A 14,793-nucleotide genomic window follows, 5' to 3' on the forward strand; every position below is an offset into this window, starting at 1 on the left:
ACCTGCATACCTAACCTAACTAAACCTACCCCAGGCTTCCATATTGTAAAACAATCAGTTTTTAAACCACATATAGAGAGTATTGCAATTTAATTTTTTTCGTTAAATGTTACAATGTACGAAGTATTGTGTTTACATTATGGAACGAATTTGAAATTGAAATTGTAAACATCGCATATTTTGACATTTGCGTATGATTTTTATATTTAACAACTTATTTTACCAACCTTTTCATAATTGCGAACCGTATAACAGTTTATGGAGAATATAGCAAAAAAAGTTAATATTCATTCAATAATTTAGTAACGTTTAGTAACAACTTGTTTTAAATTTTGTATATGAACTTCCAACTCAGTGTCCTGAAAATCTCTAACATACACCACAATTTTAAATTTAAATTCTAGATATTATTTATTAAAATATGATCTTTATATTCATTTTAAATATTTATTCAACAGCTCACAGTATCCAATACAGAATGATATAGCAGTTATAGAACTTGATCGTCATTTACGGTACTCGTCTTTTATTGAGCCAGTGTGTATAGATTGGAATCCTTCCATAAACTTTCCTTCAAATTATAAAAATATCATTGGACATTTTTATGGTTGGGGTGCAACTTCATCGGATACACATTTTTCTCCAGAATTGCTGAGAATAAAATTGGAACCTATACCAAATGATGTATGTAAAAAAATGTCTCCGAGTTTTAAAGAACATATTACCCCTGATAGCTTTTGTGCTATAAACAAAGAAAATTCAACGACTTGTGCTGGTGATCCAGGTGGTGGTCTAGTATTTGAAAATGATAAAAAACTCGTAATTTTAATTGGAATTTCTAGTTTTGGAATCAATCTCGATTCCTATTGTTCCGATGGATCAATAGCTGTATTTACCGATATTAAATTTTATCAGCACTTCCTTAAGACCGCAATATCAAGAAGCAGAGATATAATGAGCAAGTTTATAATTGATTGATGATGTGAAATACGATAAAAATATGACAAATATTATACTAATGTATGTGTATATACATATGTAAGAAAGAATAATGATTTTTATTTATGATTTTCTCCTTAAGTGTTAAATTGCATATTTCATGTGTGAACTTAAGTTTAAATATTACCGTGTTAAATATTGAAACCTGTTAATAACTAAAATTTGAATTTTTAATAAAATTTCCTATGCAAGGAATTGTGGCGAGATTGATGGAGGGCAAATCAAACGTGTGCATAACTTTCGGTTCAAATATAATTAATAAATCACAATTGCTGGTAATTCTCTCACAAATTTTATTTAAATACGATATATTGGTATATTTCATCAAATCACATTAATATTTACTGTGTACCTATGAAGTGAGGCATTACAATCTTGTTAATGTGACTGATCTGCCTGTAAAAATAAATATATTTATATTATTACATAAAATTTACTTCATAAATTTTATTTATGCGTACAACTATAGTTATTTTATATATATATATGGTATATATGATATTAATACCCATACAAACGTATGTTCAAAGGATACAATAAATTTCTTACGCCATTTATAACGATTAGAGTTTCTGAATTGGCATTTAGACACAAATATATGTGATTTCCAAATCGATTTAGCCATGTCTGTTCATCTTTCCGTCCGTCACAGCGTTAAATCAAAAACTAATTAAATTGGTTTGCCAAATTTTGGCAAATAATTTATTGTAGTAAGTATACGGCAGACTTGTATTTCAAGTTGGATGTGATCGAGGTAATGATTCGGGTAACGGCCATACAACTTCGAAAATTATAAGACTATATCTCAGAAATTATAGCAGGTATAATATCGTAATTTTGTAAAAGCAAATATATTATTAAGGCTGTTATGTTATAAAACTTGTTGGAATTGTATATCTCCTTGCGCTAGCTGTCACACAATTTACAAAGTAACTTAGTCATTATCCAGAAACTATTGAAGCTACAGTACTGAAATTTTGCGAAAACGTAATAATATGCTATATTTGAAATTTCTTGACTTATCTTGTGATATTGATGTATCTTGTGGTATTTGATGTGTGGAATCATTCAACTTTAGCAATCATTCATTTGTGCGCGTAGCACAGACATGACACAGTCAGTTATACTTATTTTTGTTGTATTTTTAACAATAAGTACCTAATATTCCCTAAATATTACGTAACCACTTGTAATTATAATCATCTGTCCCTGTGTACATAATAAACATAAAATTTTATTTTTATTATCAACAATGGCGCATATTATTATAAATTAATTGTATTTTTAACTCTTGTTAAAATGTTATATTATGCGAGACTTAACTTCAATAATGTAGAATGGACTTTTCAATATGTATACATTATTTACTGAAGCATACTTAAGCATATTAAAATTAAGATTTAGATGAGTAAAAACAAGTTTTGTGCGCAATTCTAAATCTCTAAACTTACACAAACATTTGTGATTTTTTTATGTTTAATATTATGTAAGAATATTGGAATTATTGTATTATTATACATTAATGTATTAAAATATGAGTATTGTAATTGAAACAAAAAACAAAAAACAATATATAGAAAATCCAATTTATTAAAAACAAAAATAATAAATTGCACAAATTTGATAAAGTCGCAATCGTTTTTTTTCGAAAATTGAATTATTTTTCATTTTAATACAATCCGTCCTTCGGTTTATAAAAACATACACAACATTTTGTAATGATGTTTTTTTTAATATAAGCCAGTTCTGTTCCAATGTTTAAAAAAATGTTTGTTTGGTTCGCACAAATTATTACTGATAACTTCGGTGTAGTTCAACATAGATTTCATCTCGTTCCACCAACAGACACTAATTAGTTTAGAGGAAATTGATGTCCTATTATTTTTGCTCTTGTAATTATTTAGATCTAGGTAGATGCGTCAACATTTTTTATAGTAATGATAACATTATTTGCAATTAAAGCTCATTTTATTAAAAACTCTTTCTGAACATTGCAAATGGTACGGTGATATAGCTCGATAGTTTCTGGTTTCTAGTTTAAACTAAGCATGTGACAATTGTCGTAGATCGATAGTCTCAAGCGGTCTATATATGCAAGAATATTACTCTTTAGTGTAGTTATATGATAATTTTTTCTGTTTTCATTTGCAAATATCTTAAATTAGAGCAATACGAGGAAACAAATTAGTTTATTCAGAATTAAAAGAAAAAGTATGAAAAGTGCTTTTTTCAAATAGTCATTTCAAACATTTTGTGATTTTTGTTTATTATCATTTTATTATACCAATACTGTTTTGTTTATTACGAAAATAAACTTGTTTTGCTGGCATATCAAATTTTCTAAGAAATGATTGTGGTCAATGGTATTACCGATTTTTTTTTTTTTACATTTCAGTGTATAATCTACACAGCTTGTGAAAGGATTTTGATTATTAATTATTTATTTGTTATAGCAAATTAAAATATTTGAAATGAAATATTTTAAAATTTTATTTACGACAATATTTATTTTAATTTATTTATTACCTGTTTGTCTACCTTTTGAACGAAATTTGAATTCAGTTTATGAAGCTTTTAATAATGACGAGTGAGTAAGTGTAAATCTTATATATAAAAAAAAATAAATAAATTTTATTTTTTCGTTTTTTGTTCACTTAACAAAGTGTAGACCTCCGAAATGTGAAGTACCAGATGTTGATGGTAAAAAAATTGAAGTTTTATGTTTTAATGTTAAAGAATTAATTAGCGGACCATTGATTCATCATTTAGATGATGGTTATAGTTTAACTAATACTAAAAATTTTCAATTACATGAAGAACAATGTATTCGAAAAGCTGCTGTTATTATAATACGTTGTAAAATTGGTTATGAAAATATTAAATATGAATCAGATAATTATATGAATATTTGTATAAATGGTGAATGGGAATATGAAAAAAATGATAATAATGATTGTAAATTAATATGTGGCGAAAAAACTAAAATGGAAATTGAAAAACCAGTAACAAAACCATTAATATATCATGGAAAAATGGCTAAGTATGGTTCATCACCATGGCATGTTGCTATTTATAAAAATGTTTCAAATAATATTGAGCAAATATGCGGTGGGAGTATTATTCATTCTAATATTGTAATATCAGCTGGACACTGTTTTAGAGATATAAAAAATATAATTAAAAATAATGGTTTTTCAAAATATATAATTGGAGCTGGTAAACATATACGAGATTATAGTGATTACGAAGAAACAGAACAATTTCGTGATATAGAAGAAGTAAGGGTACCACCAACGTAAGTTTATATACATAATATATTAAAAAAAAAAAAATTACTTATTTAAAAAATTTCAAACCATAAATCCATTTAAGTTTTATCATTAAAAGTTATGAAAATAATTTTCTTTAAAATTCTTTATTTTTTATATTTTAATTTTGTATTAATTTTTTTTTTTTAAGATACCAAGAAAATCCATTACGAAGTGATATTGCAATTATAATTCTTAAAACTCATTTTAAATTTACATCATATATAAGTCCGGTATGTATGGATTGGGATGTATATAAACCAGAACCAATTAAAAAAGGATATTTAACACATCTATTTGGATGGGGTGCTACATCAGCTAAAAAATCAGAAGTTTCAAGTAGAAAATTACTTACAGCTGAACTTGAAACTATAACAAATGAAGAATGTAAACAAAAAATTGATAGAAATTCAAAATCAGAAATAACTGATGAGAGACTTTGTGCTGTTAATTTAAGTAATTCAACAGCATGCGAAGGTGATAGTGGCGGTGGACTTATTTTAGAAAGACATCATTTTAGTTTAATTGGTATTGTTAGTGTTGGATTAAATTTAAAAAATTATTGTTCAGATGGATTTATAACAGTATTTACAAATGTTCAATATTTTCATGATTTTATTAAAAGGATTATTACAGAGACGAGAAATAAAGAGTACAATATAATTGGCTTAAACTAAAAATTAAATTTAAATTAATTGATACTTGTGATTTTGTGTGAGTTTATTATTAAAAGGTTGTGATAATGAAAGAAAATATAATTGAACAAATTTTTGGGTATTATTTTATATTTTACATAAAAACTTACGAAAAATTCGAGATTTTGATAAATTTTTAAATATTTATTAAAATAAAGGAATAGTTTCTTTTTTAACTAGCATGAAATTTTGTTTCCATTATAATCGTTCGCTCAGATAACTGGACTAAAACCGGATAGCTAAATTGTACTCTTAACAATCGTAATATATTATCGTTATGTCACGTGACAAATCTATATTAATTAACATGTTTCCAAAATTATCTTGTTTTGCTAAAAAAAATTTTATACATATCGCACCCTTAGTGCAATAACGAAACATGTAAAAAAAAATAATTTTTGATTAAAGCCTACCATTTAAGAGAGCGAATTCATTCTCTTTATTTTTCTCTCAAAAATGATGGAATGTAAAAAAAAAATTAATATTTTTTTAACAACTTCTTTGTGAGTACTCCATAAATTTTCTTTTTAGAAATTTTTCTAAAGAGAAAATCTTCTCTTTAAGATCTTTCGTTCATCCACTACTGTAAAATTAATGAAATTTGTATTAAATTTAGAATACTACTTACTGCCCTATTGTTCTTCACCCGTCTGTCCGTTCGTGCGTCTAATACAAAATTTAAATTTAATAACGGAATTCATTGATCATTGTAAAAAGCTTATCTCTCTATTAGAAAGTTTTTACTTGTCCTTTAAAGTTTGTACATACGTTTTATCAAATAAAAAAATTTAACGAAGAAATCACAAATAGGAAAACTTCAACTTTTGAAAAATAATTTCTTCAAAACCTACAAGTCTTACTACTGCAAAGGCAAAAAAGTATAACTCAATGTTTTCTCATAAAAAAATATAAATAATCGAAATAAATTCCGAATCAACCATATAATTTCGTCAGTATGTTAATTTTCTTTTTTACAAATTTTTGATTGCCTAAATAAGACGTCATCCAATATCATCCGATATTAAAATTAAATAACGTAAATAGAATATCGATTCTAAAAGCAAAAGTGTTTTCACAAAAATTTAAAACGAGAGTCTGAAAAAGTGATGCCATTACTTAAAATACATTAAAAGTGTTGTTTTGCTTATCCTATGTAACAAGAAAATATGCTGTGATAGGTACATACTTAATCTGTACTGTTTATACCCGTACAAACGTATGTTCGAAGGGTATACTAAATTTTCCTAACCATTTGTAATGCTAAAAAATAACGGTCTGAGATATAGACTCAAGTGTATGTTTTTGATCAGCATCGAATTCTGAGTCGGTTTAGCTTTATCTGACCGTCCGTTCAGATAAATTTAACAAATGATTTATTATAGTTAGTCCCAGAACCCTATTTAAATTGGATATGATCGGGGTAGTGGCAAGAGTAGCTGCCATATAACTTCAACATTCATTTGGCTATATCTCAGAAACTATAAAAGCTCTGGTATTGTTATTTCACCGAAGCAAATATATTAATAGGGCTAATGTGTTCGATAAGAGTCGCTGAAATTTCTTGGCTCCTTCTGGTACCTGTCATACAACTTCAACAGTAGTTTGGCCAAATTTAAGAAAATATTGAAAACACAGTACTGAAATTTTGCATCAATAAATATGGTAACATGACAAATTAAAGTGTTATGGTCAGATATGATATATTTATTCGCACATAGGATAACAAATTTGTACGGGTATCAAAGAGTTGACACGGTCAACTGTATTTTTTCTCGTTTTCTCATTTTTTTTTATAAAAATGAAAAGCTTTCTTAGAAGCTTGGGATTTCAATTGCAAACTTGTTTGCGTAAAATAATTTTCAGATTGAAAATAAACTCTTGGAAATTTAGTTATTAAAAAAATTTCAGAGTGTTAAGTTAGAATAGTATAAATTTGTATGATGTTCAAAAATTATTATTGTTTTATTGGTTTCTTAAAAATCGCAATATTAATTTTAGTAACACTCTCATCAAAAGTGTTTATTGATGGTTGTATTGTACCAAATGTTGATCAAAATAAAGTCGAAGTAAAGTGCTATACTATTCAAACAGTTACAACAGGTGTATCAAGAGCGGGAAGTGCTGCTGTAAGTAAATTAGTGGAGGATTCTTGTTTTCAAGATGTTGGGGCTATTGTTATACGTTGTAAAATTGGATTTGAAAATAAAAATTCAAAAGGAGAAGACGCTGTTTTGAATACGTGCAAAAATGGAAAATGGAAATATGAAAATACAACTAGCGATGATTGTGAATCTATATGTGGAAAATTATTTAAAGAAGAACTAAAACCAACTACTACACCATTATTATATAAAGGGAATGAAGTTGATATAAGGGTAGCACCATGGCACGTTGCCGTTTATAAAAATAATTCATATAAATTTGATCAAATATGTGGTGGAACAATTATTCATTCAAATATTGTTGTATCAGCAGCTCATTGTTTTTATGATGAAGCATATGGTAAACTATACGATTCATCGAATTTTTGGATTGGAGCTGGTAAACGTTACCGACAATACGAAGCAGAAGAACAGTTATCGCAATTCGCTCGTATTAACCATATATATCTACCACCAACGTAAGTTTAATTTTATTATAATATTTAATGGTAACTATTAAATTTAGTAGATATTTGTGCCAAGTTTTACTTAAATTACAGAAACCCATGTTATAAACTAAAATTATAGATTAATTTTTAATACGAAATATTAGTTTAACATTTAAAAATTTGAGTAAAATAATTTTACTAATTGCTTTCAAAATTATTTTCAGATTTCAAGCACAACCATTACGGAGTGACATAGCAGCTTTAAAATTAGACCGTCACTTTACATATAGTCCTGTTATAGCACCAGTTTGTTTAGATTGGAATTTAAATCTAATTTATGGAAGCTACAATGGTATTATTGGGCATCTTTATGGATGGGGTGATACATCCTCTAAAGGGGTTCCAAGTGAAAAGTTATTAAAACTTGATTTAATAACTATACCAAATGATTATTGCCGCGACAAGATTGATCGAAATTTTAGATCAGATGTTTCTGGTGATAGATTTTGTGCTATAAATGAAGAGAATGGAACTGCATGTGGTGGAGACAGTGGCAGCGGTTTGATAACTTACAGACAAGGTTATAAATTAAGTGGTGTTGTAAGTGCTGGTCTTAATAGAAACAATTATTGCACTGACGGATTTGTAACTTTGTTTACAAATGTACGAATTTTTCAAGATTTCCTTAAAACTGTAGTTTCTAATAGTCGAGATGAAGAACAAGATTTGGAGACCTTCTTAAGTTTATATTGATTAAAAGTCAATATATAAAGCCATTATTGACCAATAAAAAACCAGTAAAAAAAATTCAAAATAAATTTAAGCAAATTTAAAATAAGTATAATTAAATGCAATTTTTTATTAACAAAAAACTCCACTAAATTAATAAATATTTCAATTTGAAGACTATTGAAGTTTGTATTAAGTTATTAGGAACACAATATGTTCATAACCAGTTCGTCAGCGTGTAGTTTTTAGCACTTTTCCAAAAATTTTTTGTACTTTTAGTACTTTTTTTGTTTACAAAACTTCTACACCTTTGAAGATAGAAAGCTGAAATTTAATACGTACATAGATCTTTACTGGAAACTTATTTCCGTAGAACAAAATTTTTACCTATCTCCCCCCTCTAGAAGTTATACTCCCCAGAAACTCTAAAAATGACCTTTTTTAACTATTACAATGTTACAATGAAACCATAAGCATTTTTGAAATTTTGCAAACGCATAAGGGTATTGACTTGCTTTCCCTAGCGTGGTATACTATAGTTAAACTTTAGAAAACCAAAATGGCCGTTCAAATTAACCGTTATCTAAAGTCCTTTTTTTCCAAATTTTTGATTTCGTTTTTCTTCTAGACCCCAGCCTGTAGAAGCTTGAAATTTTAGAAGCTTTTAGACATTAACAAAAAGTTTATTTCGTTAGAAAAAATTTTTTTTCCATCTACACCCCCTCTCAAGTTATCGCCTCTTGAAATTTGTAAAATTTCAATTTTTGATACCTTATATTTCCGAAACCGTAAGCTTTTTCAAATTTCTATACATGACTCCACTTTATATTAATTTTTGCTTTATTTCAAAGACTGCATAAATCGTTCATCCTAAATATATGCAATCCTAGAAATAGTTGTGTCTATGAATGAAAATAATTTTAATAGTGTGATAGGTATACATAGACTGTATTTAAAAGCAGAATTTTCACTTGTTGAAGGGAAAAGTGCTACAATACAAACCATTGGTTTGACCCAACTTTATTATCGGTATAAATAATAATATTTTTATATGTATACTTGTATTTGTGTTTAAAATTGTTACCTCAGAAGGAGAAAAATCAACCTAAACTTGCAATTTCAAAATCAATTGTTATTTGGATTTTCTGAAAATAAAAGTTAAAATCTGGGGACAAAATCTTTCTTTAAAATACGTTAGGAATGGAAGAAATTATGATATCCAAAATATAATTACAGAATCTATATCACTTTATCTGGAAAAGGATAGTTAACTTAGTTTTTGGACAATACTATTGTCTTTATGAGATTTATCAAATTTATATTGTTTCTTTTGTTTTCAAAATTCTTAAAAAAGCATTTGTATTCGAGTGTACATTTCCCTCTGTAGCATTATCGTATAATATAAAATGGTAATAGTATATTAAAAAATTATCCATTTTAATCTTGTATTAAAACATGTCTTATATACATATGTTAACACATATCCTTTAATAAATATTTTGCTGTTTATTGAAAACCTGTTTCTTAATAGTATAAATTTTTATTAAATCGAAAAGTTTTAAATATAGATTAAAAGAGCTCTTAAAGTTAATTAGTAACAAAAGAATTTTAGTCAAGTGAAGTTTTGATTGACTATTCAAACAAAAAAAAAATTATTGATGACTTTAATTGCTAAAAGTTTTAAAATCAATTTAGTGGCAACAATATTTGTTCTATTGAATTTGTTGCAAGATGCTCGATGTGAAAAGTGTCAACCACCGGAAATTGATCAAGAAAAAGTTGAAGTTTTATGTTTTAACCTTAAAACTTTATCAACCGGTCTTATAGATAATGGAGATGGAAATTTTAAAAGTTCAGTTTATTTTGATTATTTAGAAGATCCATGTAGTCAAAACTCTGAAGCTATAGTGATACGTTGTAAAATTGGTTATCAAAATAAAAAATCCAAAGGGCAAGATGCTCTTTTGAATTTATGCGCAGATGGAAAATGGAAATATGAAAACACAGATAGTGATGATTGTGATTCAATATGTGGCAAATTATTTGAAGAAGAATTGAAATCAACCCCCAAACCACTATTGTATCAAGGTAATGAAGTCGATATAAAGCTTGCGCCATGGCATGTTGCCATTTACAGAAATTCTTCAAATACATTTGAGCAAATATGTGGTGGAACAATTATTCATTCAAATATTGTTGTATCAGCAGCTCATTGTTTTTATGATGTATCATATGGGGAATTATTTGATGCATCACGTTTTTGGGTTGGAGCTGGCAAACGCTTCCGTCGATACGAAGCAGATGAACCATTAGCACAATTTGCCCATGTCAAAAAAATAGATTTGCCATTAACGTAAGTTTATTACTCTTAAGCAATTATAACTATCCAATATCAGTGTTTTTTTTGAAAAATAATGCGAAATATCAAAAATTATGAACCTAGATAAAGTTAAAAATAGAAACAACTAAATAATTTTAAAATTAAAAACAAAATATTCAATGAAGTTTATAACACTTGAGAACAAGAATTGTTTCAAACCCGTTTCTGGTTTTTTTTTCTTTTTTTCAGATTTCAATCACGACCATTAAGAAGCGATATTGCAATTTTAATTCTTGATCGTCATTTTAAATATAATCCTGTTATAGCACCTGTTTGCTTAGATTGGGAGCTAGGTCCTAATTCAAGACATTCTAATCTTGCTGCCACACTTTATGGATGGGGAGATACAAAATCGACAGGAGCTCCAAGTGAAAAGTTATTAGAAATTAATTTAATTGCTATGGAAAATGATGAATGTAAAACAATAGTTGATCCCAACTTCAGGTCAGATATTTCCAGTGATAAATTTTGTGCTATAAATAAAAATAATGCAACCGCATGTGGGGGAGACAGTGGTGGTGGTTTGATAACTATGAGAGATGGTTATAAATTAACTGGTGTTGTCAGTGAGGGTCTCAATACAGATAGTTATTGTTCTAATGGATTTGTAACATTGTTTACAAAGGTACGAATTTTCCATGATTATATAAAAGCTACAGTCGCTGAAAGCCGAAATGAAGATCAAGCTGTTAGAAAGCAATTCTATTCTTTCCAAGGCTTACAATAAACTAAGAGTTCATGCCAATACAAAAAAAGAAAAAAAAAATATTTCTGTTCAAAATAATAAAAATTTGTATTTTTTTTAAATGCCCAAATAACTTTTTATTAGCAGAATACCCAACTTATTCTGTATCTTACAACATCCGCAGAATAATTGCGGAAACTTATAAAAATGTGTTTTATGTGAATATTACATTTATAAATTCGAAAACTTTAAAAATTCAAAGAATTGAATTGGACACGGAGGTTTGGACCTTTCGAATAATTTGCTTGCTTTAGGCTGCACTACATTTATTTGATTCGAAAAATTAATATAACTTAATGGCTAAAAAGCTACATTTGAAGTTTATTTTCTGAATTCAAACTTTTCGAAACTTTTAAGTTCTATAAAATGCTACATCTCACGCCTGAGATTCTGTTATTTATTTTAATTTAATGATAACAAAAGAAGAAAATACAGTATGAATATAAACAACTAACGTTTATCTGAACTTCCTCAATACGTGTATGTATGGAGCTGTAACAAGATGTAAGCTCTTATAAAAATTACTACACACAAAACTTCTATGAATTTTTATCTGAAAATGTTTATCTTAGTTTTCAAACTATTCAAGTAGCCTTTAGATTTGAAAATTATCAAATCTATATCATCTAATTTTCTCTTAAAATTTCTTTCAAAAACTGTGTGTATTGAAGTTAACAACTTCATAAAAATTCTACTTGAAAAGCATCTCCTAAAAATATTATAATGTTTCTTGAAAACCTGTTTTCAACAGAAACTTTACAGTAAATGAAAAAGCTTTTAACTCATTATTGAAAGATTCTCTGAATATTGATTAGTAGTAAAAACTTTTTAGTCAAGTGAAGTTTTGATTGGCTCTGGAACGAAAAGAAAATTGTTTTTTTTTTTTACAATGATTTGGAATAGTAACAATTTTATAACCAGTTTGATTATAGCGATATCAGTTTTAATAAATTTGTTGCAAGATGTTCGATGTGAAAAGTGTCAAGCACCGGAAATTGATCAAGAAAAAGTTGAAGTTTTATGTCTTAATCTTAAAAAATTATCAACCGGAATTATAGATAATGGAGATGGAACAATCAAAAGTGCAACTTATTTTGACTATTTAGAGGATTCGTGTAGTCAAAGTTCTGAAGCAATTGTGATACGTTGTAAAATTGGTTATCAAAATAAAAAATCGAAGGGAGAAGATGCTTTTTTGAACTTATGTAAAGATGGAAAATGGAAATATGAAAACACTGATAGTGATGATTGTGAATCCATATGTGGCAAATTATTTGAAGAAAAATTGAAACCAACTCCAAAGCCACTTTTGTACCAAGGCAATGAAGTAGATATAAAACTTGCACCGTGGCATGTCGCCATTTATAGAAATTCTTCAAATACATTTGAGCAAATATGTGGTGGAACGATTATACATTCAAATGTAGTTATATCAGCAGCTCACTGTTTTTATGATACATCATATGGTGAATTATTTGATGCATCGCATTTTTGGGTTGGAGCTGGAAAACGTTTTCGTCGATATGAAGCAGATGAACCATTAGCTCAATTTGCTCATGTCAAAAAAATATATTTGCCATTGACGTAAGTTTATTTTGTTCTTCGAACAGAAATAATAATTATTCAATGAAATTTTTTCGTAAAAAATAATGAGAAATTTCAATATGTAAAGAAAGTTAAATGTAGCTAAAACAATTTTAAAATTTTTAATGCTTGATAACTTTAGCACAATTTCAATTTTATTTGCCATTTTTTTTTTAGATTTCAATCGCAACCATTAAGAAGCGATATTGCAATTGTAATTCTTGATCGCCATTTTAAATATAATCCTGTTATAGCACCTGTTTGTTTAGATTGGGAGCTAGGTCCTGATTCAAGACATTCTAATCTTGCTGCCACACTTTATGGATGGGGAGATACAAAATCGACAGGAGCTCCAAGTGAAAAGTTATTAGAAATTAATTTAATTGCTATGGAAAATGCTGAATGTAAAAAAATGGTTGATCCAAACTTTAGGTCAGATATTTCCAAAGATAAATTTTGTGCTATAAATAAAAGTAATGCAACTGCATGTGGTGGAGATAGTGGAGGTGGTTTAATAACTAGGAGGCAAGGCTACAAATTAACTGGTGTTGTTAGCGAGGGTCTTAATGCAGATAGTTATTGTTCTAATGGTTTTGTTACATTATTTACACGAGTACGAATTTTTCACGATTATATAAAAACTACAGTCTCTGAAAACCGAAATGATGAACAGAATATTAAAATACAGTTATATAATTTCAAAGACAACTTTAATTAAGACAAAAGAAATTGAATTGTAATTTTTGTGCAAAATAACATAATACTCGTATTGTATTTTCTTCAATAATTTGAAAAAGAAGTGAAATATCTACGAAATCTTATAATGTTGTTTCTTATAGGAATAAATTGTTAATTAATTAATAAACCAGTCAATTTTTTGTTTTTGCTGATTAAAAATGCATAATAAAGATGACTTGTCACTGGAGATTGAATACGTGTGTTGAATATTTAAATATTAGATTGAATATTTAGTTGGGATATTTTTCTAAATAAAATTCTTATTCTATTTTTTGTGGCTCAAAATGATTTTGCTCAATTCATGTAATAATTTCCGATCATTATGAATTGAATTTTAATCTTCATTAGTAATTTATTTAAAATTTTGTTACAAGCTATATGAAAATTATTATAAGTTTTTCATTAGAATAATAATAGAACTTTTATTATCAATTTTTAATTAAGTACTTTGCATAAGTAAATTAGTCATATGGAACTCCTGTTTTTACCACTTCTCCAAATAATTTGTGAAAAAAAGTGCTTATTAGTTTCACTTTGTCCGTCTGTCCGTCCGTGGACATGTTTACAAAACTTCTACACCCTTGAAGATAGAAAGCTGAAATTTAATATGTACATAGATCTTTACTAGAAAGTTATTTCTGTAGAAGAAAATTTTTACCTACCTCTCCCTCTTTAGAAGTTATACCCTCCCTAAAACCCTAAAAATGCCATTTTTTAACTATTTATTGCAGTGAAATCAAAAGCATTTTTCAAATTTTGCAAACGCAGAAAGGCAGTGGCTTGTTTCTTTTACCGAGACATACTATAGTTAAATCTTAAAAAAACAAAATGGCCAAACGTTCAAATTTACCGTTATCTAAAATCCGTTTTTCCAAATTTTTGATGTCGTTCCTCTTCTATACCACAGATTGTAAAAATCTGTTACACAACAAATAAATAGTTCATTTCGTTAGAAGGAAATTTTTTTCCATCTCCTCTCTCTTTCAAGCAATCGCGTCTTGAAATTTGTAAAATTTAATTTTTTG

At 27.5% G+C, this 14,793-nt stretch overlaps 4 protein-coding genes across 4 annotated transcripts; all 4 read left to right on the forward strand.

Moving 5' to 3' along the window:
* Positions 1-3,418: 3,418 nt before the first annotated feature.
* Positions 3,419-5,106, forward strand: LOC129618611 (chymotrypsin B-like). Its single transcript, XM_055533459.1, has 3 exons — positions 3,419-3,586; positions 3,668-4,294; positions 4,459-5,106. The coding sequence occupies exons 1-3, from the start codon at positions 3,471-3,473 to the stop codon at positions 4,982-4,984; spliced, it is 1,269 nt and encodes a 422-aa protein (XP_055389434.1). The 5' UTR covers positions 3,419-3,470; the 3' UTR covers positions 4,985-5,106.
* A 1,812-nt stretch (positions 5,107-6,918) lies between these two features.
* Positions 6,919-8,420, forward strand: LOC129618620 (modular serine protease-like). The gene is made up of 2 exons (XM_055533468.1): positions 6,919-7,622; positions 7,817-8,420. Exons 1-2 carry the CDS (start codon positions 6,940-6,942, stop codon positions 8,343-8,345), a joined length of 1,212 nt encoding a protein of 403 aa, XP_055389443.1. The 5' UTR covers positions 6,919-6,939; the 3' UTR covers positions 8,346-8,420.
* A 1,559-nt stretch (positions 8,421-9,979) lies between these two features.
* Positions 9,980-11,428, forward strand: LOC129618539 (trypsin eta-like). Its single transcript, XM_055533344.1, has 2 exons — positions 9,980-10,674; positions 10,891-11,428. The coding sequence occupies exons 1-2, from the start codon at positions 9,980-9,982 to the stop codon at positions 11,426-11,428; spliced, it is 1,233 nt and encodes a 410-aa protein (XP_055389319.1).
* Positions 11,429-12,278: 850 nt separating this feature from the next.
* On the forward strand, positions 12,279-13,962 carry LOC129618614 (chymotrypsinogen A-like). Its single transcript, XM_055533463.1, has 2 exons — positions 12,279-13,030; positions 13,208-13,962. Exons 1-2 carry the CDS (start codon positions 12,336-12,338, stop codon positions 13,746-13,748), a joined length of 1,236 nt encoding a protein of 411 aa, XP_055389438.1. The 5' UTR covers positions 12,279-12,335; the 3' UTR covers positions 13,749-13,962.
* The last annotated feature ends 831 nt before the right edge of the window (positions 13,963-14,793 follow it).

Source organism: Condylostylus longicornis, unplaced genomic scaffold (genome assembly GCF_029603195.1).
Source record: "Condylostylus longicornis isolate FDR11 unplaced genomic scaffold, ASM2960319v2 ptg000009l, whole genome shotgun sequence".
NCBI classification, from domain to species: domain Eukaryota; kingdom Metazoa; phylum Arthropoda; class Insecta; order Diptera; family Dolichopodidae; genus Condylostylus; species Condylostylus longicornis.